Source organism: Sceloporus occidentalis, unplaced genomic scaffold (assembly GCF_023333645.1).
Source record: "Sceloporus occidentalis isolate IW3139 unplaced genomic scaffold, rSceOcc1.0.p SCAF_7, whole genome shotgun sequence".
Lineage (NCBI taxonomy): Eukaryota > Metazoa > Chordata > Lepidosauria > Squamata > Phrynosomatidae > Sceloporus > Sceloporus occidentalis.
This window is the reverse complement of record NW_028316987.1, coordinates 20,337,004-20,364,553: the sequence shown is the minus strand read 5'-3', so window position 1 is coordinate 20,364,553 and position 27,550 is coordinate 20,337,004. Positions and strand designations below refer to the sequence as shown.

At 40.9% G+C, this 27,550-nt stretch overlaps 1 protein-coding gene across 4 annotated transcripts in view; it reads left to right on the top strand.

Annotated features, from left to right (window-relative positions):
- Positions 1-741: 741 nt before the first annotated feature.
- YTHDC1 (YTH N6-methyladenosine RNA binding protein C1) overlaps positions 742-27,550 on the top strand; it is a 31,048-nt gene continuing 4,239 nt past the window's right edge. For 2 of the 4 annotated variants that reach the window (XM_089532326.1, XM_089532322.1), the window contains exons 1-15: positions 742-911; positions 8,498-8,599; positions 10,825-11,156; positions 11,616-11,991; positions 13,953-14,042; positions 14,511-14,564; positions 15,318-15,412; positions 16,706-16,814; positions 17,787-17,904; positions 19,312-19,396; positions 20,325-20,491; positions 22,757-22,839; positions 24,060-24,096; positions 24,180-24,219; positions 24,327-24,389. In XM_089532326.1, the coding sequence (XP_089388452.1) occupies positions 884-911; positions 8,498-8,599; positions 10,825-11,156; positions 11,616-11,991; positions 13,953-14,042; positions 14,511-14,564; positions 15,318-15,412; positions 16,706-16,814; positions 17,787-17,904; positions 19,312-19,396; positions 20,325-20,491; positions 22,757-22,839; positions 24,060-24,096; positions 24,180-24,219; positions 24,327-24,389 (1,779 nt within the window). In that variant the 5' untranslated portion in view covers positions 742-883. The remainder of the gene's footprint in view (positions 912-8,497; positions 8,600-10,824; positions 11,157-11,615; positions 11,992-13,952; positions 14,043-14,510; positions 14,565-15,317; positions 15,413-16,705; positions 16,815-17,786; positions 17,905-19,311; positions 19,397-20,324; positions 20,492-22,756; positions 22,840-24,059; positions 24,097-24,179; positions 24,220-24,326; positions 24,390-27,550) is intronic. The other 2 variants (XM_089532323.1, XM_089532325.1) reach the window with 2 other exon arrangements.

The following is a 27,550-nucleotide window of genomic DNA, read 5'->3' as shown; positions in this document are numbered from 1 at the left end:
TGTGTTTGTTTTTTAAACCTTTGTGACATGGAATTGTGGCAATGGTCTGTTGTTGTAATCCGCCTTGATTCCCCTGGGGAAAGGCGGAATATAAATAGATGATGATGATGATGATGATGATGATGATGATGATGATGATGATGATGATGATGATGATGATGATGATGATGATGATGATGGAACCCAGTGATTGCCAAAACTCTGCTCTGTTAGGTTTTTTGGACTTCAACTCCCAGAATCCCTCACCATTGTCAACAATGGCTGAGGCTTCTGGGAGTTGAAGTCCAAACGCCTGGGAAGAGCCAAAACCACTGCAAATCCCTTCTTTTTACGGCTCACTACTAAAAAGAGAAAGAGCCTCTCCAAAAACTCTTTACTCCAACCCTCCACAAAACTAGGAAGCAGTCAGAAAGACACTAAGGGGACACATTATAGTCTATGATTACTTAGTCATGATTATACTGTATTCTAACATTCCGCCCCTGAGGCAGATTTTTTTTAAAAAACAGTCCCGGAAGTGCCTTCTCCAGACATCGAGACGGGGCTCTCTTGTATTTTATTTCATTTTTATCTCTACACTTCGACTCTCGCGCGGAGGTCACTCGCCAACGTTCCGCAGACGTCAGTTTGCGTGAGGGCCGCGCGGTGCATTGTGGGAAAGAAGCGAATTGTCGCGTAGGAAGTTCAAGCGGGAAGGGGGCGGGGCTTGAAGGAGGGGGAGAGGAAGAGGAAGGGGGCGGGGCCTAGAGGAGCCTCCATTTTGGGAGCGGCTGAGTCGGCTTCCTCCGTCGGCCCTTTTCTTTTGCCGTTGCTTCGCCTCTTTCGGTCTTTCGACTGCCGCAGGCAAAGTCGGGGAAGAGGAGGAGGAGGAGGAGCGGGAGCGATGGCGGCGGAGAGCCGGGAGGAGAAAGGTAAATGGTATCCCCTTCTGATTCTGAAGCATCAACGCTGGAGGGATAATGCGATTCGAGAGCGCTTTATCCCTCCAGTGTGGATGCAGCAGCACCTGTTTTAACTGAGGTCCAAACACACACACACACACACACTTTGAGGCCGCTTTAACTGCCCTGGCTCAGTGCTAGGGAATCCTGGGAACTGTAGTGCTCTGGTGCCACAATCAACTACAGTCCCCATGTTTCCCTGGCACTGCAGTTAAAGGGGTCTTGGGAATGTATCACTCCAGAGCTGATTTGGGCATCAAAAGAGAGATTAAAGCGCATTTAAAGCATGGAATGATAGAACCATAGAGTGCCATTCCAGTCCAACTCCATTCTGCCATGCAGGAACTCCCAATCAAAGCACCCCTGACCTTCTGCCATGCAGGAACTCCCAATCAAAGCACCCCTGACATTCTGCCATGCAGGAACTCCCAATCAAAGCACCCCTGACCTTCTGCCATGCAGGAACTCCCAATCAATCAAAGCACCCCTGACCTTCTGCCATGCAGGAACTCCCAATCAAAGCACCCCTGACCTTCTGCCATGCAGGAACTCCCAATCAATCAAAGCACCCCTGACCTTCTGCCATGCAGGAACTCCCAATCAAAGCACCCCTGACCTTCTGCCATGCAGGAACTCCCAATCAATCAAAGCACCCCTGACATTCTGCCATGCAGGAACTCCCAATCAAAGCACCCCTGACATTCTGCCATGCAGGAACTCCCAATCAAAGCACCCCCAATGACAGATGGCCACCCAGCCTCTGTTTAAAGACCTCCAAGGAGGGAGACTGCGCTACACTCCGAGGAAGGAGTTTGTGCCACTCTTAAGCAGCCCTTACTCTCTCAGGAGGCTCCTCCTCATATTGAGCTGGAGTCTCTTCTCCTGAATCCCAAGAACGAAGTGAGTAATTCAACCGAACTGTTTTTGGGACCCTCTCCGCTCGAGCCGCCAGGAAACCTGGACGTAGGCGTCGGGACGCTTCAGGAAACGGATTCGGACTCCGGCGCAAAGCGGTTACCGCACCGACAAAGCGGCGTCGGAAACGCATCGTGGCTGAAATCCCGGAAGTAAAAGAAATAAGATGTGTAAATTTACAGCGCTTTGTAAATAAAGGTTAATAATAATAATGTGCATTAATGCTTCTTTGCAGCCGCTTAAGGGTGGGTTTTGTGCGACGTCATGTGACATCGTTGTGTGACATTGTTGTGTGACATTACGTGATTTTTTCCCACGATGTTCACAGGATAAACTCCCCATCTCCTTCTCAAACTGGATTATTTCTACAGCATGATTTGGACCTGACCTCCATCTCATGCCCAAATCCGAATCCATTTTCTGAAGCATCGTGACACCTAAAACCAGCTTTTCTGGCAGCTCAAGCCAAGATGATCCCAAAAGAAGTTCGGTTGAATTAGAGGCATAAATCAGGGATTTTAAAGTTTTGGTCGTGGGAGCTCTGCTTTCCCTGGGAAAGGTCGGTCGGTGAGGGCCATCTTGGTGTAGTGGTTTGAATGCTGGGCTATGACTATGGGGCCTGAACAGACAGGCCAAAATAAAGCTGTTTCGGGTCACTTCGGAAGTACGCTTTTTAATGCTAAGAGGCCAGAAGTTGCGCCAAAGCCATGCTCCAGTCCTAAGGATTGGAGCACAGCTTCGGTGCAGCTTCTGGCCTCTTAAAATGTGTGTGTCATTTAAACAGCATACCTCCAAAGTGATCCGAAGCAGCTTTATTTTGGCCTGTTTGTTCAGGCCCTATGGAGACCAGGGTTTAAATCCCCACATGAGCATAAAAAAGAAACCCTAAAACACACTCTGGCCTGTTACAGACTCCCAAAATAAAGCTGCTTCGGGTCTCTTTAGACTAGGTATGCTGTTTAAATGACGCATGCACCCTAAGAATCCGGAAGCTGCACCAAAGCTGTACTCCAGTGCTTAGGAATGGAGTGTGGCTTTGGCGCGACCTCCGGACTCTTAGGACCCATGCATCATTTAAACAGCATACCTCCAAAGAGACCCGAAGCAGCTTTATTTTGGCAGCCTGTAACAGGCCTCTCTCAGCCTCAGAGGATGGCAGTGGCAAACCCCCTCTGAGGAAACAAGCAAACTCTATGATAGGTTCCTGAAGTCAAAAATGTCTTGGAGACGCCCGACAACAAAAGACTGAAAAGTGCTGGCAGTCCTTTGGTTTGTGATTATAGTCAATCCTCCGTATCCATGGATTTCTCTTTATATCCATGGCTTGAAAATAATATCGTAAATATATATAAATTCCACAATGCCGACCTTGATTTTGCCATAAGGAACGTTATTTTACTATCCGTTATATTTAATGGGACTTGAGCGTCCACAGGTTTTGGTATCCTGGATCCAAACCCCAGCGGATACGAAGGGCTCGCTGTCATTGCCTCATACCTTACAAACATTGTACAGCCGGCCCTCCTTTTTTTATCCACAGGTTCAGGGTGAAAATATTCAGAAGAAGCATAAATTCCAAATAGCAAACCTTGATTTTGCATTTGATATAAGAGACGCCGTTTTTGTTGTGCCATTGGATTGAATGGGACCTGAGCATCCATGGCTTTTGTTGTCCACGAAGGCTCCTGGAACCAAACCCCAGCGGATACCGAGGGCCCACTGTATAGGGGAGACTAATAACCGCCCTTTGCGGCAGCCATTGCTGTTATGCATACAGAAGTGAAAAACCGAGGCCAAGAAAGTAGTGATTTGCCTAAGGCCCCTTCTGAATTCTGGGCTTAAAATAAATATTTATATCATATTTGTATTTCAATTTGTAGCTTTTCACATTTGGTTACGGAGCTACACCTGGTTATGTATTACTTTGTCTTTCCCAGGCAGGGAGACCGTGCCAGTTTTCCCTCCTGTGATGTAGTTGATGCTGACCAGATGTGTTTTTGACCCTCATATAAAAACCAGCTGATCTATGCTTTTTCCAGGTCATTGGATGAGATGCGCCTCTATTTGGCTTAAGGCCTTTTGTTCATTTCTGCTCACTTTAAGCTCTTCACAATTACACAAATCGGTAGTTTTTTAAGTGCAGTGCAAAACATGATGGATAAGAATTATAAATAGGAGGTGGGCCATGTAAGAAGGATGATCTGCAGATTCGACTTCTGAGTAGAATGAAGCTGTTTCAGAAACACATAAAACGGATTAAGATGAACCATGTGTTGAAACAGGCTCATTTACAAGTGTGGCTGGGTCCCGTTATCGCAGAGCTTCATCCTTGACATAATCATTCATTTGTTTTGATGTTCAATACTCCTTTCTAGGTGGAGTAACTTTAGGAATTAAAGGAGGGAGAGATTCTGTGAGAAACCTTTTTGCATTTTACAGGAACAAAGAACTGCAGAGTGGCGACTGCAGTAGTTCTGCATTGTGTGTGCTAAGAGAAACATTAACAGTGAAGGTTAATCTTACACGTGGTTTAATTCATGTAGCAGTTTCCTGTTGAATTTGAAACAAACTTGAAAATTGGAGCCTGTGTTTTCATAGCTTAATTGATGCAGACTATGGCTTAATGAAGGTGTTTGAGGTTGGAAGGCTCAAAGAGCAAACTAAATTCCTCTGAAGTTGAATACAGTTGACCCTCCATATTAGCAAGGGTTCGGTTCCAGACCGCACCTCATAGATACCAAAAGACGTGGGACCTCAAGTCCAATTACCATCACTGGACGCTGATGTAAGCATGGCTGTGTCGGTGCAGCTGCGTGCATGCGCCACCATTGACCATAATGGGGCAGGGCCATCCATGAATGCTCCAATCCATGGATGGCTAGACCGCTGATATGGAGGGCTAACTGTACAGTGTATGTAATATAACTGTGAATCAACCATATGAATTTATTTTTGTGCTGTGTTAGTGTTTTTAGCTCTTATTTTGTAATGTCCTACATTTTTCTGCAGTGCCTAGTCCTCCTTTGCAGTTATGACATCTGATCACCATGTCTTTGGGGGGCTCAAAAAATGGCCTTCGGGGTTGCATGCAACCCACTCCTGCTCTTAGTCTTGATTTTTTGTAGTGTGTTGAAGCTCATTGGGTAGAAAACCCAACCACTGTCTTTTATAGTTGGCATTAGTTGAGTTTGCACACCTGCTTCTAGATGGTACAGCTGAAGCCATAGGCAGAAGAACAGAAAAGAAGGTTTTGTGACAATATGTAGAGAGATCTTATAGCACTTTTGAGACTAACTGAAAGAAAAAAATGGCAGCCTGAGCTTTTGTAGACTTCAGTCTCTAGCCAAGTTGATTGACAGTGTGAATTATTTACAGTACCCACGGCTAAAAAGAGGGGTAGTCTTCTTATAACTGTCTCTCATAATAAGCCCCTCTCCCATTTCAGGCTGTATCAGCTGCCAAGTTATATGCTGTTTAGAGCAATCTATCACTTAGTGACAAAATACGGTACTGTACTTCACAAACATATATAAATCAACATCTTTTTAAAGAAAGCAAATAACCCCAAGATATACCTTCTTAGTGTCCTCTTTGATATGCCTGCTACACTTCAGGTGTCCATGTTTCCTGGTCTTGCATCTATTGCCTGAAATGCATGGGCCAATAGAAGCAGCTTTTGGGTAGTGTTGCATTCAGATGACACTTGCCCCCAAAGCAGCCAGAAGCCGCTCCAGTGCTATGATCCAGTCCTTTGGACCAAATCAGCAGCAGGAGCCCCCTTTGAAAACGAGCCATGCAGTCACCACAGTCTTGGTACGATTGTGACTGTAGCAGCCAGAGGCAGCTGCTTACATTCAGATGAATGTTTTCTAAATAGAGTTGTCTAAAATCTAACTATAGAAACCTTGAATTTTATGGTCATCATTTCAGTTGTTGTTGTTTGCTACCCTCGAGTCAGCCTTGACTCATGGCAACCCTGTGGATGGACACCTCCCAAGACTCCCTGTCCTCCACTGCTTTGCTCCAGCTCTGCAGACTCATGCCCATGACCTGCCTAATTGAGTCCATCCATCTGGTGTGCGGTCTTCCTCTCTTTCTTCTACCCTAAACCTTTCCAAACATTATTGTCTTTTCTAATGAGTCATGCCTTCTCATGATGTGGCCAAAGTACGACAACTTCAATTTCGTCATCTTGGCTTCTGGGGTATTTCTGACTTGACCTGTTCAAGGACCCATTTCACAGAGCTGGAAGAGACCTGAATAGCCATCAAGTCCAATCGCCTTCTATGCAAGAATACCCCATCAAAACATCCTCATCTTTTTGGCCATCCATGGTATCTTCAGCACTCTTCTCCAGCACCATATCTCAAATTAGTATATTTTCTTTTTAACTGCTTTTTTCACTGTCCAGCTCTCACATCCACACATGGTGATTGGGAATACCATGGTTTGGATGATTCTAACTTTAGTACTCAGTTGTATATCTTCAGGATCTTCTCTAGCTCTTTCATGACTGCCCTTTCCATTCCTAGTCTTCTGCCTATCTCTTAACTGCAGTCTCCATTCTGAATGTTATTTGATCCCAGGTAAGAGAAATGCAGTTCAAATTCAAACTCCTTTGTGTATGCGAATGAAGTGGAAAGCCCACTTTTATGGTTGGCTGTTAATGAACAAACTAGTTCCCAATTCCTTTGTTCACAAATGACCCTAATTAAAACTGGGCTTGTCACTTCATTCCCATGCACAAAGGATTTTGAATTTGAATTGATATTCTGACATACCAATGGCCTATATATCTCTGTCCCTGGCTTCCACTCTACCAAATGCATTTGAGGAAGTAGACGTAAGTCTACAAAAGCTCATGCTGCCAACTTCTTTCTTTCAGGTAGTCTCCAAGGAGCTACAAGATCCCTCTACATACTGATTCTACAGACTAACACGGTTATATTTTTAAAAATCTTTAGAGATAATGGCCATTAAATTCTGTTATATATTTTATTTGGGGTTCCTGGTTCATATTTTTACATGGCTGTGGGATTTTACTGGGCTGCATCCCCCTGCCACTCTCCTCACCCAGCTTCATTTTTTCTCCATTTGAGCAATGAGGTGGAAGACAACAAGAAGGAAAAGAGAAGGTTAAGAAATGATATGATAGCCCTGCTTAAATATTTGAGCTCACATTGAGGATGGAGCAGGCTTGTTTTCTGCTGCTTCACAGACTAGGATGTAAAGCAGTGGATTCTAACTACAGGAAAAGAGATTTCACCTCAACATTAGGAGGAACTTCCTGATAATGAGAGCTGTTTGACAGTGGAACGCACTCCTTCAGGCAGTGGTAGAGGTCTTTAAACAGAGGCTGGATGGCCATCTGTCGAGGATGCTTTGATTATGATTTCCTACATGGCGGAATGGGGTTGGGCTGGATGGCCATTGTGGTCTCTTCCAACTCTGTGATTCTATGATTCTAAGAAGCCAGAAAGAAAAAGGCAAGAGTGGTGGAAATGTGCGATTCAGAAGAGCCCTTCCTCAGAAAAGATGTACCAGACAACCACCCCGCCCTCCACCGCAAGGATCTGGGAAAGTCTAAAGGCAACAGTGTTTTCCTCCCTCTGGGAATTTTGGCTATTCTCTTAGTAGGCCGTGCCAAGAATCAGCTACCTTTTTCAGGGTCAGCTGAAGCAAGCTTCATTACTACCTTCTTCTCTTGGTATCTGGGGAGCAGGGGAGACTCTTTGATCGCTTTCACCTCATCCTGGTTTGCGATCAAATTTCAGTAGCAAATTGCTTGGTTTGGGAGGTTATGCCCCCAACATTTGGCAGCAGGTGTTGGCGCAGGGCTTTCCACAAAAAGGGACTGACAATTGCATGTAGCCCAAAGACAGCACTCTCCCCATTTTCAGTAGATGGAGGTACCTACAATTCATCTTGTTTCATCAGTTTGTCTTGGGGCGTTGTCCATAATCCACAGTTTCTGTCATGATTACCAGATAATTGAATAATTTTCTAAAATGCCATACATTGTATTTGACACGTGTGTCCATCACTTGCTTCCTCTATACTTGATGACTAGTAGTTGAATATGTACATTTAATCCAGGTCATAGTTGTACATCTTTGTTCGAACCAGATCCATTACAAATTTCAAGATTTGATATTTTAAGTGGTGTTTGATTATCTTGTGCAAAAGAATTGTTTTCACAGTCCCTGTGTTATCAACCAAGTGTCCTCTACATGTTTGGGCCGCTATTCTCATAAACCCCAGCCAAAGGGTCAGTGATCAGGGATTATGGGAGTTGTAGTCCAGAACCTCTGGAGTTGTTGCAGTCCAGAACCTCTGGAGTTGTTGGGTCTTTACAAAGAGTAGTTCCAAATCTGAACATTATTACTTTCTGCAAAGAAGGTTGACTTTGCCTCACCAAGACAGAATCATCCACAGTATTTCAGCAAGACCCTGATATTTTCATTTTTCACTCTTATTCTAGAAGAACTTGGCTGATTAGATTACCATAGATACTGAAAGAAGATACACAGAATGTTGGAATATAGCACTGTTTAAACTGATGTTATACTCAATGCCTGCTATGAAAGCTAATACTGTAGCATTTCAGATTGTCATTTGTTAACCATGTGTTTTGTTTGCAGATGGTGAACTGAATGTTCTGGATGATATATTGACTGATGCACCTGACCATGACGATGAGCTCTACAACCCTGATAGTGAGCAAGATAAAAGTGAGAAAAAGGGTATGCTACTTGAGTTTTTGGGTGTTCCTCAAAAATCCTGGGGAACCAGAACATAAGGCCAAACTAGACATAGCACTGTTCACGTAACTAGCAGTTTTGTGAATGGCATTGTGTCTAGTGTGGTGCTTACAGTGACATCCTAGCAACATGCTCTTGTTAGCATTCATGTTCTGGCAGTAAGATTTTTTCAGGACACTCAAGGACGTGCATGTACTTACTGAGCGTTTTCTCGGTTTACCATTTCATAACAGCAGCTTTTTTAAATACCCTCTTCTTGCCACCCCCCATTTTTCAAAGGCTATTTGAGCTCTACAAAATAAATTATTTTGCTGCCTTGGTATAGGGAAAGAACTTGCTGTGTTGCACTTTAAATTTGAGCCTTCATATTCAGAATCTTCTGTTACACAATTGAGATTCCTTTCAGAAAATGATGTGCCAAGTAGTGTAGTTTGTTCAAATGTAACTGCTGTTTTTGGAAATCAAATGTAACAAGCTGAGGTCCTTTTACCTTCTCAAGCATGTCATCTGCAGTCTTTGGAAGGCTGTAATTTATTGAACAGCTGCCACACTAAGACAATGTGGGAACATCACATTGACTGAAACATTAACTATACAACTCAGCTCTGAAAAAGATACATTTTTTTACCAGTGATACTGCGTCATATGCTGTGACAACAAAACAGGCAATAGGAAAGGGCCTCCACAGTCAATATCTACATTAGATATTGTTGAAGAACTGTAATCCACCTTGATTAAAAATAATAATATGAATTCCTGATTTGTTACATTGCATTTGTTTTCCTCAACATTATTTTTTTTTAAAGTAAAAAAACATATTTTAAGATGAAAACATTTACTGGACTTCTAGCTTATTTGTTATGCTTGGATGTAGCAACAGTGTATAGTTCCAAATAATTATTAAGAATGTTGGTTTGCTGTGCACTACACACCATACAAGTGTGCATTGGTTGATGCTTCTCAATGGAAGCAGAAGTGGTGAAACCAGACTTGAGGAGAGTGTAGGTTTCATATGTCCCCATCCCTTTTTGCAGCCCCAGGAAAGCTCCAATATGTTAGATCTCTAGTTGTTTTTGTGAAAGGGAAATCGCCCTACCATTGTGATAATTCATCAGAATTCGATAATTTTGCCTTACTGGTCTCACAGCAATTTCCTCTGGGTAAAATGACTGAAAATTAGCTGAACATAAAGCTAATTGAAAATCTGAAATAAGAAAAATAAAGCTTAAGTCAAAATCAGTGCAACTCACTATGAGTTGGATGAAGAGTGTAAACTGGACCCTGTCACATTTGCCCACTCCTAGGCTAAATAAACCATAGACCTTCTGTTTGTGATTTGTTCCTTGTGATATGTAATCCCAGCAGGACATGGTGCTCCCTCTTGTCTCTCCTCAAACAAGGCAGAGAAGTAACATGATTTGTTCTACATTAATTCATTTGTCTTATTGGAAAGCCCATACTTCTGGGCTTGAGTTTAATGATTTTAACAATAGTCTATTCCTGATTGTAGTGGAAACAGCCAAGCAGTCTTCAGCACTATATTACTCATGAACAAGAAGCCAGAATTCCCATGAAATGACCAAACTGGGTCATTCTTTGATATCTTTGTCTAGTCCTTTTGACCATTAGTGCTCAGTTTTGTGAACGTTAAGTTGTAATGCTGGGATTTTTCATGTAAAACCAGATTGTTTAGTTAAAACCTGTGAATTAATTGTATGTTGAGATTTTAAAAAGTAGCTTCGTGCGCTTTGTCTTTGTGCTTAATATGAAAGTGTCTCAGCTTGTTGTCTGAATATTGGTTTAGCAATGTTTTGTTAACTCAAAACAGGCTGCCCCTGACAAAGCCAGATTGGGGCTGCAGCAGTTGCATGCCGAGGCCCCAATCTGTCTTTTTGCTGGCCAAAAAAGGGTCGGCAAACTACCGTTCCTTTTTGCGCCAGTAAAAAGCTGGCCTTTCCACCCCGCTGCAGCAGGAAGCCAGAGTTAAGGTGCTCCAGCAGCATTCAGCGTGTAAATGTTGGAGTGCCTAGAAGCTGACTCATGTGCAGGTGGCTGCCAGGCCTGAAGCCGGCTTCTGAGCATCTTGGGGGCACACATCGTCTGTACACCATGTCACCTGGAAGCCAACTTTTTATGTCTGTTTCTCCCTCTGTTCAGTTACTACAAAACGCTTCAAAACGTGTTTTCCTTTTTCTGTTAAATTTAAGGATCCAAAAGGAAAAGTGAGAGGATGGAGACTGCTGACAGTAAAAAACAAAAGGCTTCTTTGCATTCCTCGAGGCAGATGCTGCCAAAACCTCCAAGTTCAACTGTTAGCAATAACAAAAGGATAGTAAGCACAAAAGGAAAGCCAGTTTTGGAATACAAGAATGAAGAATATCAAAGGTCAGATAGGAACAAGCGCACAGAAACTGACAGAAAAACACGTATGACAAGCAGCAGCTCAAGAGATCCTTACAAAGGGCAGTCTGAAAAGGCATGTGTGAGGAAAAGGGATGCTGACAGAAGAGCTAAATCTTCCACACCAGATGCTGCAGGGGTACGTAATGACTGTCGAATCTGTCTGTGGTTTATAATCTTACCTTGAGATCTTGTCATGTGTTAAACTGCCAGCAGAAATAGTCTGAAAATCGATTGGGACTTCTTCAGTGGCTGTATTCTGATTGTGGGATTTCTACTCCAGAGATGTTAGATTGGCCTTGGTCAGTTTTAGCTGGACATTCAACAGTTAATAGTTTTGGTGATGATGCTCACATATTCCAATCATATTCTGTGCTTTACTTTGGTTGTGTGTTGTAAACTGTTGTAGTGTTCTGTGCATTGCCCTAATGGTACTGATAAAGTGAGGAATTGCTTTATAAATACTTCACTGCATAGGTCAGTAAAAGTAGAAGTATTCAAACTACATCAAGAGAATGACAGCCATTCTTTCATGCAGGTTCTAAGAAATGTGTCTAGAAATGTCAGACATTGATGACTGTTGATGTTGTTCAAACAGAGACTAAGGCATGAGGTGGACAGACGGACAAGCAGGTCCAGCCATTCTTCAAAAGAAGAGGTGAATTCTGAGGAGTATGGTTCAGATCGTGAAACAGGTAGTAGTGGCTCCTCTGATCCAGGAAACACTGAAAATGAAGAGGAGGAAGAAGAGGAGGGAATGGAGGAGGAGGAGGAAGAAGAGGAAGATGATGATGGAGAAGAAGATGAAGTAGAAGAAGATGGAGACGATGATGAAGAGGATTATGATCAAGATGAAAGAGATCAGAAAGAAGGAAATGATTATGATACACGAAGTGAAGCTAGTGATTCTGACTCTGAATCTGCATCCTTTACTGATGGATCAGTCAGATCTGGTTCAGGCTCAGATATATCAGGTAGGGAAACCTGTCTTATAGTATTCTATATTTTTAGTATTAAATTACTTCATTTAAATATGAATACAGAATATGGGCTTCGATGTAACTGACAGTGGCAGAAGTGCCCAAGCACTATGAACAACACAGTCCCAAAGTTTTCATTAGTGTCTTGCCGGGTAGTACTAGGTTTCTCACTCAAAGTCTGTTTAAAGTAAGGGACCTAAGAAGAATATTACACTTGGTTCTTACAATATGGAGGGAGATCGTTCAAACAGTTTTGCATCACAGATTTCTACTTACATGTTCCATTTTGGATACTTTTTTATGCCAGTATTGGTCACAATATCAAATATTATCTGCTAAGAGATATTATCTGAGGTGAAAACTTCAATAACAGTTGTTGAACTAGACTGAGACATAACTAAGGGCCTGAACAGACAGGCCAAAATATAGCTGCTTTGGATCACTTTGGAGTATGCTCTTTAAATGACAAATATATTTTAAGAGGCCAGAAGCTGCACTCCGGTCCTTAGGACTGAAGCGTGGCTTAGGCGTGACTTCTGGCCTCTTAGGACGCATGCAGCACTTAAACACCATACCTCCAAATGACCCAAAGCAGCTTTATTTTGGCCTGTCTGTTCGGGCCCAAAATATAAGGTAACAGTTTCCAACAGTAACTAGAGCCAGTTTTGTTAATGTATTCTAGCAAAACATTGTAATGAAGGAGAGAATTGGGCCATTTCCCTCCTAAATTGGATTTGAAACTTGTAGCCAAATTCCCCTTGTATACGATTTTATATACAGTGGTACCCCGGGTTACGAAATTAATTCGTTCCGCTGCCGCTTTCGTAACCCGGAAACTTTCGCTAGCCGAAAAGCCCATAGGCGCTAATAGCGAAAGCCGCGATTTCGTGCGAAATCGCGCCGAAAAGCACCAAAAATTTTCTTCGTAACCCGGAACTATTTAATTGAATGGATTTTTTTCGTAACCCGGAAATTTCGTAAGGCGGCGCATTCGTATCCCGGGGTACCACTGTACTGGTGTTTCCATTTTAGACAATGTACTTTGCCATTACCTTGCTTGCTGCTTTCACATCTTCCTAGTTTTCCAAATCCTCATGAATTTCTCATTCATTCAGAAGCTTTGTAATGGGACAGTATTAGCAGTGTAGAGTGACTGCCACTTCTTATACCTGTAGCTGGATCTCAGTTGAGTTCAGTAATATTTGCATAATATGGCATGCTTCTGGTTTAAATACAACACCTTCCTGAGAGTCATTGACCCCCCGTATGCTTTTATTACCAGAGTGGGATATGATTCATATCATGCAGTGGAGACAAGCATGCTTACCCAATATGTATATATTGCACCTTAAAGTAGATATTTGTTGTATTTAAGAATACTTAATAATTGCTAAGTTATTGTGTTAGAATAAAGAGAGTAATAGCAATAGAAAGTACATTTCTATACTGCTTACTGATGTACTAAAAGGTTTACAAAATGTAAGCTAATTGCCCCCAACAAGCTGGGTACTCATTTTAGCAACCTTTGGAAGTATGCAGGTTGAGACGCCCTTAGAGCCCCTGGCTGATATTGAACTCACAACCTTGTGGTTTGTGAGTGAGTGGCTGCAATACAGGCATTTAACTACTGCCCCACCAGGACGCCTGGTGACAGCTGCTGAGGCTTTAAAATGTTTGTCTTTGAACACCAGAAAGAAAGATGGAGACATCACAAACTTTTCTTGAAAATTCCCTGAGTCAAATAATTCTGAAATTCCTTTGATCTCTAAAAACTAATTTCATGGTTCGTTGGCAAAATAATTAGTTTCTAGATAAATAATGAATGATTAATGAAGAAGCAATTTTAAACTGTAAGGTTGAAATATGTATTTAGTTTCTGTAGATTATACTGGCCTTGCAAGCATTTCTGATGGATGTTTTTGGTGTGAATTTGTTGCTTGTTTTGGTGCTCTTAGATGAGAAAAAGAAGGCAAGGAAAAGAGCTAGAGGCATCTCTCCCATTGTTTTTGATAGAAGTGGAAGCTCTGCATCAGAGTCATATGCAGGTATTCTGTTATTGCTTCTCTTACTGCCATGATCTGTACTAAAACCCTGGAATTGCATTATACAAAATAAATAGTGGGTCATAGAAACCTATTGGACATGTAACTGAACAAGTTGTTATTTTGGCATGTTCTGTGTGAATAATTTGAACAAGTAGGCTTTCTTGTTCCGTTAATGCTATTTTGTTCCGTAAATGGAATTTTCACTTTTTAAACTTGGAAGATGATGATTCATTGGCTAGTTTTCTGAGGAGAAAACTGGTCCAACAAAACAAATGAACAAAAATGAAACTACCTAAAAATCCAAAACAAACCCCCGTGCACTTTGAGCAGCATTCTTCTTGTGTGTGTGGGTGCGCATCAGGAGGAATAATTTGTCATGAATAAAAATAGTATGTTAAAAGACTGTAGAACTTGTATCGTATCTCTATTAAGGCTCAATCTGAACAAATGTACTTTGGCTAAATACAGGTTCAGAAAAGAAGCATGAGAAATTATCATCTTCCGTTCGTGCTGTCCAAAAAGGTATAATTTAAATTCGATTTTTTAATGCATGCTCCCATTGCAAGCTATTTTGTTGGTTTTCATTCATTTATATTAAATGCGGTAATGTTCCGATTACATGGAAATTAATTCTGGTGACAAAGTGGTGTATCCCTATCTGGAATTACTAATTTGCATGTACTTCATAATGGCAAAAAATAAACATTGTGTTGCAGAGTTGGCAAGCAAAGAAGTAATGCAGTGATATTTTAAAAAAGAAATTCATATAGAAATGGTTTTTCTATACTTTGCTGCAGTAAACTAATTGAGAAATATGTCGGAACATTACTAATATTGCATTGGCACTTACCTGAAACAGCTTCTTTCACTTTTAAAAGCATGGCATTGCATGCTGTGACATAAATTTAAGTTTGAATTAGCTGGTATTGAACTACTGTGGGGTAGTCAAGTTATTTTGGACCACAGATCCTATAACCCCTCACCACTGGATGTGCTAGCTGGGGCTTTTAGGACTTGTAGTCCAGAATTTATTTCTGGTGAGAAAAAAATAGTCTATTCCTGATTAAAGGGCATGTTTCCTAAGACTGGCCCGAAGCTTCCAGTTTTAAAAGGGAAGATTGTGCAAGTCACACTGAGGTGAAAAATAGCTGTGCCACAGTAGTAGTTGAAGTTTGTTTCACAAAACACAGCAAATTAGAGATTTTGTGTTACTACCTATGAGTGAGAGAATGCCAGTACAATTACTCTTCCTGGTTTTTGTTGCTTTCCTTCCAGACCAAACTAGCAAACTCGATTACATTCTCCAAGAGGCAAGATTTTTTCTTATCAAAAGCAACAACCATGAGAATGTCTCACTGGCCAAAGCTAAGGTAAGCCAGATTTCATATACAAGGTACTTTCATTGTGCAAGTAATATCTTGTATGTAGGGTTTAGACTTGCTGTTTTTCATTGTTAAGCCTTTAACTGTTTCTCTAGCATAAGGCCTGTTGCAAAGAGACAAAATTAGCTAAGGTCTCAGCTTGTGTCTTATTTAGGATATTATTTATATTTATTGTGTACTTTCTGGAAAGAGAAATATCCACTTTTAATTTAAAGTGGTCAGACTTACCAAAGTGTTTTGAGCTTAATAAATGTATCAGTGAGTGAGGGAAAACAGTCCAATGAATAATGAGTTCAGTATGCCTACCATACCAGGTTTACCTTGGATTTCCTGAAGTAGAAATATGTCTGAAGGGCAGAACAGACTAGCAGCAAGAAGCAGTTCGAACCTGGTTTTTCCGAAAGTGGTTCAAACCCTTGCTGTTCACACCAGCAGCTCCCAAGGTGGCCCAAATGTGCATGGGGCAGCATCAAGCCATCTCCCCACCATCTATGTGCTTCATCACACAAACACACTGCTGACAACTGACTGCTGCTTAGATGCTATCCCATTGGATGGCCGCTCCTTTGATTGGCTGCGCAATCGCACCTGCGATCCTCCATCAGTACAGGGCATCAGAGCCTTGGTGTTCCCAGTAAAGCATTGGCAAAGCACGGTCATAGGGACCCCCATACATGCCTCCTTCACTCCATGCCCCCTCTTTGACTGTTTGATTTGTGTATGTTGTAATTCCATTCATTAGAGGTGTCACACTTTCACTTTTTTGCATTGCTGCCCTAAATGCTTGGGTACAGCGGCTCCATCCTTTTTAAATGCCCACCTGCACTGTTGTGTTTATATGCAACTTTAGGGTTAGGGCTAGGATAGATTGCTCCTTTAGAACCACTCTGGCGTCGGGGCATTTATATGAAGGATCGAAGGTGCACATTTTCCAGGCTAAGTCAACATATTCTGAAATCTTTTTGCTCTGGTTTTTAGTCCGGGAGTGGCTTCAATCCAGTTTCTGCCTGCTTTGGAGGCGTGTGTTATCTAAATGGCCTGCCTTTGGAGCAGTTTGAAATCGCTATATTTGGCCCATATGTTTCACCCCCTAGATACCAGTCCATCTATCATATTACGTGTTTTCATTGACACCTCAGTTCATTTCTCAGCTTTCTGTTTGATCCCTTTAACTAAAGATTACTGAGATTAAATCTGGGATCATTTATGTGCAATGAATGTGCTTGTCACTGAGCTATGTGCAAAATCTGGTTATGTAACTGCTTGTGTTCCTGTCTCTAGGGTGTCTGGTCAACTCTCCCAGTCAATGAGAAAAAACTCAATGCAGCCTTTAGATCGGCAAGGAGTGTTATCTTGATATTTTCTGTGAGAGAGAGTGGAAAATTCCAAGGTAACTAAGAGAAGTGTTGTTGATATTCTTACATTTATTTGTATCCTGCCTTTTCCCCAAAATTGGGACTCAGGACAGCTTACAGTTTAAAAGAAAAATACAGTTAAAAACATACAAAAAGTGAACATTGAAATAGAATTAAACTAGTCTTAATATTAATTAAATCTCCAGTTAAAAGAATGGAATGTAATTTAAACGATTTAAAAGCTATTAAAAACAGTTCAGTTTAAAATAATACTTTAACCAAAGCATGTTCTTTTAAAACTCTTTATTAAAAGCCTATCGTATAAAAAGGGGTTTGCCTGCCAACAGAAGGACAGCGGCAGGAGGGGAGAGACATTCTGGCCTCCCTAGGAAGGGAGTTCCAGAACCCAGGGGCTCTCTTTCACATTCCCATCAACCATGTTTGTGAAGGTGGTGGAATTGAGAGAAAGTCATCTCCTCATGATCTCAGGGCCTGGACAGACTTACAGGAAGATACACTCTACCAGATAGCTTGGGCCAGAGCCATATAGGGCTTCATAGATCGTGACCAGCACTTTGAATTGTGCCTGAAAACAAACTGGAAGCCACTGGGGATGTTGTAACAAGGGAGTAGTATGGTCACTGTAACCTGCCCTGGTTAACACTCTGGCTGCAGCTCCTTGGACCAGCTGAAGTTTCCAAACACACTTCAAAGACAACCCCAAGTAGAGTGTATTACAGTAGCGCAAATAGGATGTATCTAAGACATATACCACCATTATCAGATTAGGCATTTCAAAGGAACAGGCACGGTTGGTGTGCAAGCTTTAAAACTTCCTGGTCATCACAGAGACCTAGGCTTCCATTTTTAGGAGTATACACAAACTGCAAAGCTGTGTTTTAAGGGGGAATGTAACCCCATCTAACACAGACTGAAGTATTTGCATTGAAAGTTGCTCCAAAATTAATTGTTGATCTTGTCTTAATAGAATATTCTGATTCTTCTAGGATTTGCGAGACTGGCGTCTGAATCCCATCACGGAGGATCTCCTATACATTGGGTGCTCCCTGCAGGAATGAGTGCAAAAATGCTTGGGGGCGTGTTTAAGATAGATTGGATATGCAGGTAAAATGTGTGGAGAATCTTTCAAATGGCATTCTGAAAAATCTGGTTTTAGGAGTTTAAAAATCTAAGACTCAGAGTATGTCCTTGAAACATGTTGATAACTTGATAACATTTCTGAGGCAGTTGAACATCAGGTAGTTTCTAAGCATATGAACCTGAAGGCTCATAAGAGTTTTTTTCTAATGTGAATTAACATAGAAGGTTGTGGAAGGTGTTCCTTAAGATAATGGCTCTTAGGAAGGAATAAAACATTTCTTCATGTACTACAATCCTAGTGAAATTTGCACCTCCCCATAGCTTTATTTAAAAAAAAAAAAAAAAAAGATCAAGTATGGCCATCTTCCATGTAATTAATATAACATCGAGTTTGGTCTCTAAGGTACCTATAGCTTTCAGATATATTAAACTAAAAATGAAGGTTTTTGCTTAACACATATATATTATATGTATTCATGACTAATTACTCTGTATTAAATGGAGTATAGTGGGCCCTTGGTATCTGCGAGGGATCAGTTCCAGTTCACATAGTAGTCAATGGTAGCGCAGCCACATGGTCGCACCACCATTGGGGACAATGGAACTTCACCACCCCATTCCCCCCAAAGCCAGCCTCGCTGCTCTCACCATGGCAGGTGGTAAAGGGGGCTACCTTTTCTTTCTTCTCTTCCCTGCCTCCTCCTCTTCTCTTCCCCCCGTCTTGTTTTGCCGTTGCCGCAGTGTTTCCTGCTTTTCTTTCTCCTACTCCTCTTCCCGACTGCCATTTGTTCTTCCTCCTCTTCCTCCCTCTCCTCTTACCCCCTTCCGTTACTGCTACTCATCCTCCTTGTCCTTTCTCCTCCTCCCTCTTCCTCCTTTGCCACTGCTGCCTCTCCCCCCCCCCCCCCAAGCAGGCTTGCCATGCACGGATGCTCAAGTTTGCACATGGCAAGTCTGTGGATCCGGAGGGTGGACTGGAATTCTGAAAGCTATGTCTGTGGAAAGTAGGAACCAGGAATATAGTGTAGCATCGATAAATTTGAATGGCTTAGAGAGGAGAGATGAAGAAGTGTTTTTAGAGTTCCTCTCTGGCTTGGATCCTAATCTGAGCAGGATAAAATTTTGTTGTTTGTAATTCAAGAGTGGGCTGTTGGGGCAGAAGAGGAGGCAGTTTTTGCCCTGCATACCTGTGTAGGCCATACTGCCCTATTTTCAGACAATTATTATCCCCAAAAAGCCACTGTACTTCCACTAAGATGAGCATTACAGTTCCCTTTGGATCTGTCCTATAAGCTGTGTTTGAAGAACGGTAAGATTATCACTAAGTCAGAAAATGTACCATAACTATTTTGTAAACTCATGTAATTATAATACCAAGAAAAACATTATTGTGTGACTTTAAAATATGTTACATGTCACTTATACATTTAGGCGTGAATTGCCATTCACAAAGACTGCTCACCTGACCAATCCTTGGAATGAACATAAGCCAGTAAAGATTGGACGTGATGGACAGGTTTGTCAGTTGTCTTTAATTCTGCTTAAGTATATTAAGTCCAGCCATTAAAAAGTTCTGAATAACTTTGTTCTGAAAGGTAGGCACAGCTGTCTGTCCACCTTGAGAGAAATCTTTTTGATAAAAGAGTATCTTCTGTTAAAGCATTGATGAAAGTGTTGTCAGTCCTTTAAAAATATGTTGCTTCCTGCCAAGAAGTTGTCATGAAACTAGAGGAATCACTATTCCAGTATATTAGCTCTCTAGTCACTGCAGTGTACAGATGTCACTTTGTGTGAAAAATAGAGACTTCTTTCCCACATGCAGTGAAGTAGCAGAAGAAGGGAAGGATAAAAGAACAAGAGTAGTTAACAAATAACAGCCAAGTAGAATTATGTAGTAGAACTACATAAGAGCTACTCTGTTGTTTTACAAACTGCAAGGTGTAAGAAAGAAGAAAACAGCTCACATGAGCCCATGACTTAATTTCATCATGCACAGATGTTTACAGTATGAGTTTTGTGTTCTTTGACAAATAGCCATAATGTTGTTTGGAAGGCTGTAGATGTAGCTGTACAATAGTTAGTAAGATAAAGTTACACCTTCCTTGTTCCATCATAGTCTTCAAATGTCCCCAGATAAGTAAAACGTACATCTTCCTAATCTACTATTTATGTGTACCAGTGAGCTTTTGATCTGCATATTCCAGGCTTCACATGTTCTTGAAGGTAGGTGTTACTATACTCTTTCCTTTTAAAACAAATCACGTGTATCTAGAAGTTGCTCTTCCTTCTAATGAGCTGAAGTATTATGTTTTGCTTAATTTCCAATAATTTAATGCCTTGATGTAAAAATATTTAATCATGTACTTACTTGTGTCCATCTGATTGGCAGCTAAATTTCAAGTGTTCTTATTTGATCATATGAAATTGGTGTTTAACTGTTCCAGGAAATTGAGGTTGAATGTGGAACCCAGCTTTGTCTCCTATTCCCTCCTGATGAAAGTATTGACTTGTATCAACTCATTCATAAAATGCGACACAAGAGAAGAATGCATTCTCAGCCTCGGTCAAGAGGACGACCATCCCGTCGAGAGCCACTCCGAGATGTGGGAAGGTTAGAAACGTTCTTTGGACTGATAATAGGCACATGTGTGAGAATAACATGATGGAGGAATGTGATTCATCACAAAAAAAAGCTTTCCCTGCAATCAAGAAAAGAGAAAATCCTCACATCAAGCTGCATGGACGGGTTTGTGGCTTCATTGAGGATTTCACACTGTCCCCTCTCCCCCTGTTTGTCACTTTCAAGAGGAAAATGGGGACCATTTGCTTATGCAGAAAATAATTTCTTGTAAGTCTAGTTTAGACTAGATTTTGGCACAGATCACACAGATCTGTTAATATAGGTAAGCGGATTCATCATGAGCAGGCTAGGTGGAGAAGAGCAAGTCTGTGTGTTCCAAAATGTGTTAATATCTTGTAAAAGCCTTTTCTTTCAGGTATATCTCTGGATAAGCCTTGTCAAATATGGGACTTTTATCAGGATCACTTGTAATTTTGCAGAAGATGACCGCCTCATTTTGAGGATAAAATATTTATATTATTTTGCTGTTCAAGAAGAGCTTGTTTGGGACTGTTTCAAATTATATCACCGTGCTGTGGTTAAGCCCATTACCAAATATTCTCTTACATCTTGCTGAGCTTCTGGAAGCCATAGGTTCTCTCCAAAGGGGGAGGAAGTAGTCCTCGGAGACCCGGCAACAATCCAGAAAGAATGGCTGTTGCTGTGTCTGTGTACACAACCATTCCAGATGCTGGCAGCACCTGTGGACTTAAAAAGTGGTTTTAGAGGATCGCCATGGTTATTGATCACTGCTGTATGAACTCACCAACATTCCCCAGAAAAGAGGGGTAAACCTGGTTACAGAATTGGAGAAGTTTTTGCAAAGGACTGATATAAGCCCTTCTGTCCATCACGTTTCCCTGGCCCCTGTGTAGCCACTTTGCTTTGATAAATCTAAAGCTTTTCTACTACAGACTGTGGTTTGGGCTGAAACCTTTTGGTTAAAGTTTCCTGTTGTGGAAACATCCTGTGGTAGGTACAGATATACAACGAGTCCCCTATCCTTGCTCTTAAAGGACACTGTAACCTGTAGGTAGGAGGAATCCTGGCAGCACCCCCCTTTCTTTGGGCATAAAAGGACTGAGCACCAAGATGGCTTTTGAAGTTAAGCCTAAGAGGTTTCCAGTGCAATAAAGTATTTACAAGTGAAGGTTTTGCAATGGACTGCAAACTATACATTATAACACCATCACACCTTCTCAAGCCTGCCAGGGCCTCCATTTATGTATGTGGCTTTCAGCTTAAAGTCAGTAGTTGGACTACTATATGAACTGTTACTATCATATATTATACCGGTCGTAAGTGCACACTCAAACTACAAGAAAGCGGTATGTTTATTCTTTACACCAGCTTTTATTTTCTAAATCTACTTTTGCTGTTCATACGGTTGCTTTATTTGTTCACAAATGTGATACCTGCTTTTTAAAAATGGTAATATGGTAGATTTTAATGATAATGGGGGAGGTGGGTGGAATAATCACCTTTACGCTGTATTATTTTCCTTTTGTCAAAACTGGCATCTATGATGATGTGTATTTAGAGGGGATAATTAAGTTGCTGATAGTGAGCAAAAAACAAACCCATCTTTACAGGACAACCTAGAATCACCATTTTGAAAGACAAACATCAGAGTTTCAGCTAGTGACATGAATATTGAATTTTAAGGTCCAAACTTACGTTATTTTGTATGGAAAAAGAGAAAGATGTTATTTTGTATGGATTTCACCCCTCTTTGGTTATTAATCCAGTGTGTAGAAAGGGACAGGACTACTTGTGAGACAGTTTTTACAATCCAGGTAAGACATTTTCTCATAGGTTCAGAACTGTTTTGAAAGATGCTGTTTACGCAGTTGTTTGGCTTTATTCTTGTAGGATGAATTTCAGTGTAGTAGTTTTGTGGATTACAAGTAGGTTTAAATTTGTGTTGGGTTCAGTTTCTGTTCACACTTGTGAATAAGTCTTGAAGAGGTCAGTGCAGTTTGCAAACAGATATGCATAAGCTTGGACTGCAAGAAGTATGGTTGGAGCAGGCTCCATGTTAAGAATGCAAGGTTCTTCACAACCATAAAATGCCAGTTAAGAATATCCGCTGTATATGTTGAAACCAGAAGGGATTGGGGCAGATCTTTGTGAAGCTCATACAGAGTCTCAAATACACCTGTCCGAGAAAGTCACTATGGAGCAGTCCCTGTTCCTTCTGTTTTCTTTGTGAAGGTTGTTCCAAACAATTGTTTAATTATTGTCTAATTTATGTAGGCGTCGACCAGAAGATTATGATATTCATAACAGCAGAAAGAAACCAAGAATTGATTATCCCCCTGAATTTCACCAAAGACCAGGTTAATATCTTATTTATATCTATATATATATACACACACACACACATACAAACACACATACACCCACATTTTTGTGATAGCAGAATCTTGAGTTCATGTAGGAGTGTGAAAGGTAAGAAAAAGATATAAGGGTAGGTAGGGGATCTGCAGGACTCTGATTATAGAACTAATTTTTAATGTTAGAATTTAATGCAAGGGTGGAAAACCTGAATGGGTCTGAGGTTAATCCCTCACCACCACCAGAAACCTGCTGTGGTTCACCAAAAATTAGTAGTGAGGTTCTTCACAACTGAAAGCCTGAGGTTTCATCCCCTTTTTTCTAGTTTGATCTTAAATCATGGCACACTGGGAATGTGTACCTTCTACAAAATAAGCATGCCTCTGGAATGTTTGCTTTCTTGAAAAAATGTTACATTCATTTGTAGAGGGCAACCACAAAAATGACCAAGGATATTATATGTGAGATACATTTAATGGGACATCTAAGGGATCAAGGTGCCCAGTACAGCTTCTAAGGCATTATAATTTGCCCTGCGTATTTTATCTGACTATATATGTATGTCTTCTTATGGTATTGCAGTGTATTCACAAAGTCCTTACTGAGTTTGCATTGTTGCTAAATCTGACATAAAATTACTCAGTTCAGATGTTCAGTTTAAACTTGATTATACAATAGACCCTTAACATCTGTGAGGGTTTGGTTCTGGGGGACTCCACAGATGGGGGAAAATGTGGACAGTCATGCCCCATAATATTCAGTGACTAGCAATATATGTGTCCGCATTTATGTGCTACCATTGAATAATATGGGATGTGGTGGTCTGTGGGCGGTTAATAAATAATAATAAAAATTTTATTTATACCCCGCCCTTCCGGGTGATCAGGGCGGCTAACAGAATGCACCGAATCGTATACAGTTGAATCGTATACAGACCCTTGGTTTAATTGCATATGCCATAGTATTACATAGTTACTTTGGATGGTGACCCAGTCTGTATTTTATAGCAGTTCCAACATCATTACTGAAATCTGCTTTATTAGGGTAATTTAAAGTACATTTTTGTAAAAAGTTCACAAATTATTAAAATCGCTGTTGTTTTTTGCCAAATGAAAATTCTTTATGGGTCTTTACTGAGACCATAGCATGCCTAAGAAGCTAATTATTGTTTATGTTTCTATTAAGTTGTGAATATTATATAATGCTGCTTGGTTTTAAACAGGGTATTTAAAGGATCCCAGATACCAAGATGCAGACAGGTAAGAGGTGTTCTAATATTACTCATTTTATGCAATGATTGCTTAATATTGGTTCTTAATTTAACAACTCTTTTTCTCAACAGACGATTTTCAGGAGTCCGGAGAGATGTCTTTTTAAATGGGGTAAGCCTGTGCCCTTCTTCTTCTTCTTCTTCTTCTTCTTCTTTTACACCAACACATGCTTTCAAACTTACCTATTTTCTTAATTGCTGTACATTTCTCTTTTTTAGTCCTACAATGATTATGTGAGAGAATTCCACAACATGGGACCACCACCACCCTGGCAAGGAATGGTTTGTATTTTTGTTTTATGTCTTTTTATTTATTTATTTTGCCTTAAGTGCAATCACACTATTGTTGTAGACATGTTGTAGCTGGCAGTTTTTTTCATCATTTTTTAAAAATGCTTCCTAGTTTTGTCACTTTTCTGCATTATAAGTCGATGGATATAAAAGGGCTGAGTTTAAAGAACCAATACAAATAAGGCTCATCAGGCAGTGCTTTCCTAATAAAAATCAATAGGATTTCAGGTGGGGGAGTTTTGAGAAGCAAATTTTTATCACCCTGCTCCAGCTGCAGGCTGTGCCAAAAGCAACAGCAATTTTTAAAAATGCAGAATATCATAAATGACAGCACTTATTCTTATTTTAGGCTTTTTTCCAGGAAAAGGGAGGGAGGTTGCTGCTGCTATCACCAAGAACCTTAGGGGAAAAACCTGTCAAAGTCAGAAGCTACTGCTCCTGGAAGCTTCCAGAAGTGGCAGCCTTTTCTTTTTCTAAGGAATTTTTTAAAATGTGTGGAAGTGAAGGAGCTAACAGAAATGTGCAATTCACCAAGGAGGGGGGGAGCCTTGTGAGGCCACTTAAAACCCTAAGGCACACTGACCACCTTTCTGCTACAGCAGCGGTGTTACATTTCCCACTGTGTTTTTTATGAACATCCTTGAGTATTTAAGCTAGATCCAGACAGCAAAGAGTCTGTATGCTGTATTTAGAAAGTATCTTGGCGTATTTGAAGTCAAGATGAGAATTTGAGAAGCAGTCTCAAGCAGAATGTTAAATTGAAACTGGCTTTCACCTGGGGAGAGCACTGGGAGATTAAGATGCAAAGAAGGTAACAGACTAGAAGCCACATTAGAAAAATTATGGCATGGGATTGCCTCCAATTTAGGTGCAGAAGCAAAAAAAATAGCAGTAGCTACAAAGTAGGTATCCAGGACTTAAATGGGGTAATCGCTTCTTTTAAAAAACTAATTTAGTCACCTCTACTCCCAGTTCTCCAGTGATTTCTTTTTTTAAAGAAAAATAATGGTTCTCCTGACAAGGATATTCCAAATTGCAACTGAACTCTGCCATCTAATATTCCTGGTTTGTTTTAAAATTTAGAACAATTTCATTATATTATTGCCAGCAGATTAATAATGCTCAAATCCCAAACAAATAGCAGTGTAAGATACCACATTGTTATAATAATAATAATACCATATTTTTACAATAATTTGTGGTTCTAAGTGTTAAAGATTTTTGTTTTAGAGTCTTTCCATATGTCTATCTGTAGCGTAAGATGTATATTATGTATTGGCCGTCCTTGCTATATTTGCAAGTATGCACCAAGCCTGAAATTAATCTGAGGAGGAGGGAGGTATGCACAGCATTGGTTACACAGCATTCCTACAACACAAGTTGGCTTGTATTTCCACCCAGTGACATGTGGAGAGAAGTTGGGCTGGCATAAGTAGAATTTACACCATCACAACTCATTTTATTGGTCAGAAGTCTGTACTTACCATGCAACAACCAAGACCCATATATTCTCATCTGCAGCACATGCACATACACTGAACCTATCTGTTTCCTGGCCAATGGAGAGCAGTAGACAAGCATCCAGATACAGAGCGTGACATCATCCGCAGTGACTTCCAGAGGACCCCCAGAAGTCTCTGCAGATGGCTGTCACTGTTTATAAGAAAATAGCTGGAGCTTGTCTGTTGTTCACCCTATTCTCCACTTCCCAGAGAATGGCCAGGTTTGGAGGGCTGTGGTTAAGAAAAGAGGGGATGATAGAGGAGAGCCTAATACACCTATGTCTCATAACTACATGTTTCAGTGCAGGATTATGGCCATGATGTGTTTTTATCTGGGTGAATCACTTCATGGCTATTTTATAAGCTGATCTCTAGTTTTATGGTAAAATATTCCCGAAGCAGATAAATTGCAAAGTGTGACATAGCATCTTGGCCTTAAATATAAAACTCTGCTGTTCAGTTTCCTTTTTAGCGTTTTACCTCAACCTAGCAATTGGGTCTCAGATATGGTGTGATAGAAATTTAAAATATCTGGAAGTTTATGACCGAAGAGTAGAAAAATAATACAGAATATTAGAAATATGAAATATTTGGAAATTTATACAGAGGAGGGGGACAAATTTGAGAGAAAATCGAAATTGGGTGCACCCTTGTTTTACGCGAGGGATCCATTCTATACACAGACACACAGACACACACACACACCCCTGCATAAGGGAAGTACCATGAGACCTCTACTCCTATTTATTTTAATGATGGCGTGTGTGCCATTAAGAGGCCCAAGACTTGCCATCCACGTGACCTTGTGTCTGCATATGGCAAGCTCGCATATGACATAGGTGCATTGTATATCCAAATTTACTATTGATTTTAAAATGTGACATGTTCTGAGTAGAGCAACATAGACAACATGGTACCCATCAGATAACAGCCTCTGTCATCTTTGCCATTGTTCAGGATTGCTGGAGCTTTTTTTGAGTTGAAATCAGACATCTAGAGGGCACCATCCAACCTGAGTCCCAACTTGGGGGAAAAGCAGAGTATAAATACAGTCAGCCCTCAGTATACATGGACTTGCCATCTGCGAAGTCTAGCATCCGCAAACGGCAAGCCCACGTCCCCAGTGGTGGTGCAGGATGTGGTCATGCTGCTAGTAGGGACAGCCCCTATTGCCCCAGTGGCAACGTGTGCATGCGGCCATGCCACCATTGATTCCTGTTGTCCCTAATGGTGGTGTGGCCGCGTCCACACACCTCCATTGTGGACAATGGAACTTTAGCCTCTTGGGATTTTGATATCCCTGGTGGGGCTCCAAAACAGATCCCCTGTGGATACAGAGGGCCAACTGTGAGCCAGTACAATATAATGCTCTTCCTGTAGTATAGAACCTAGAGGATAGAGGTGTATTGTTCAGTATATTTATATTATTGACAGTGCAGTTCTATGTGTATTCAGAAGTCAGTTCCACTGATTTCAAAGAAGCTTTAGGTAAATATAGGATTGCAGTTTTTAAATACCTTGACATTAAAAAAAACAACCACACACACACACATACACATATGTTGTTTTCGGGGCATATAATATTCTGGATCCTTAGAATTGATTAAGAATTCCATTTGTGCAGGGGGGGGTTCTTGTTTCTTGTTTCTT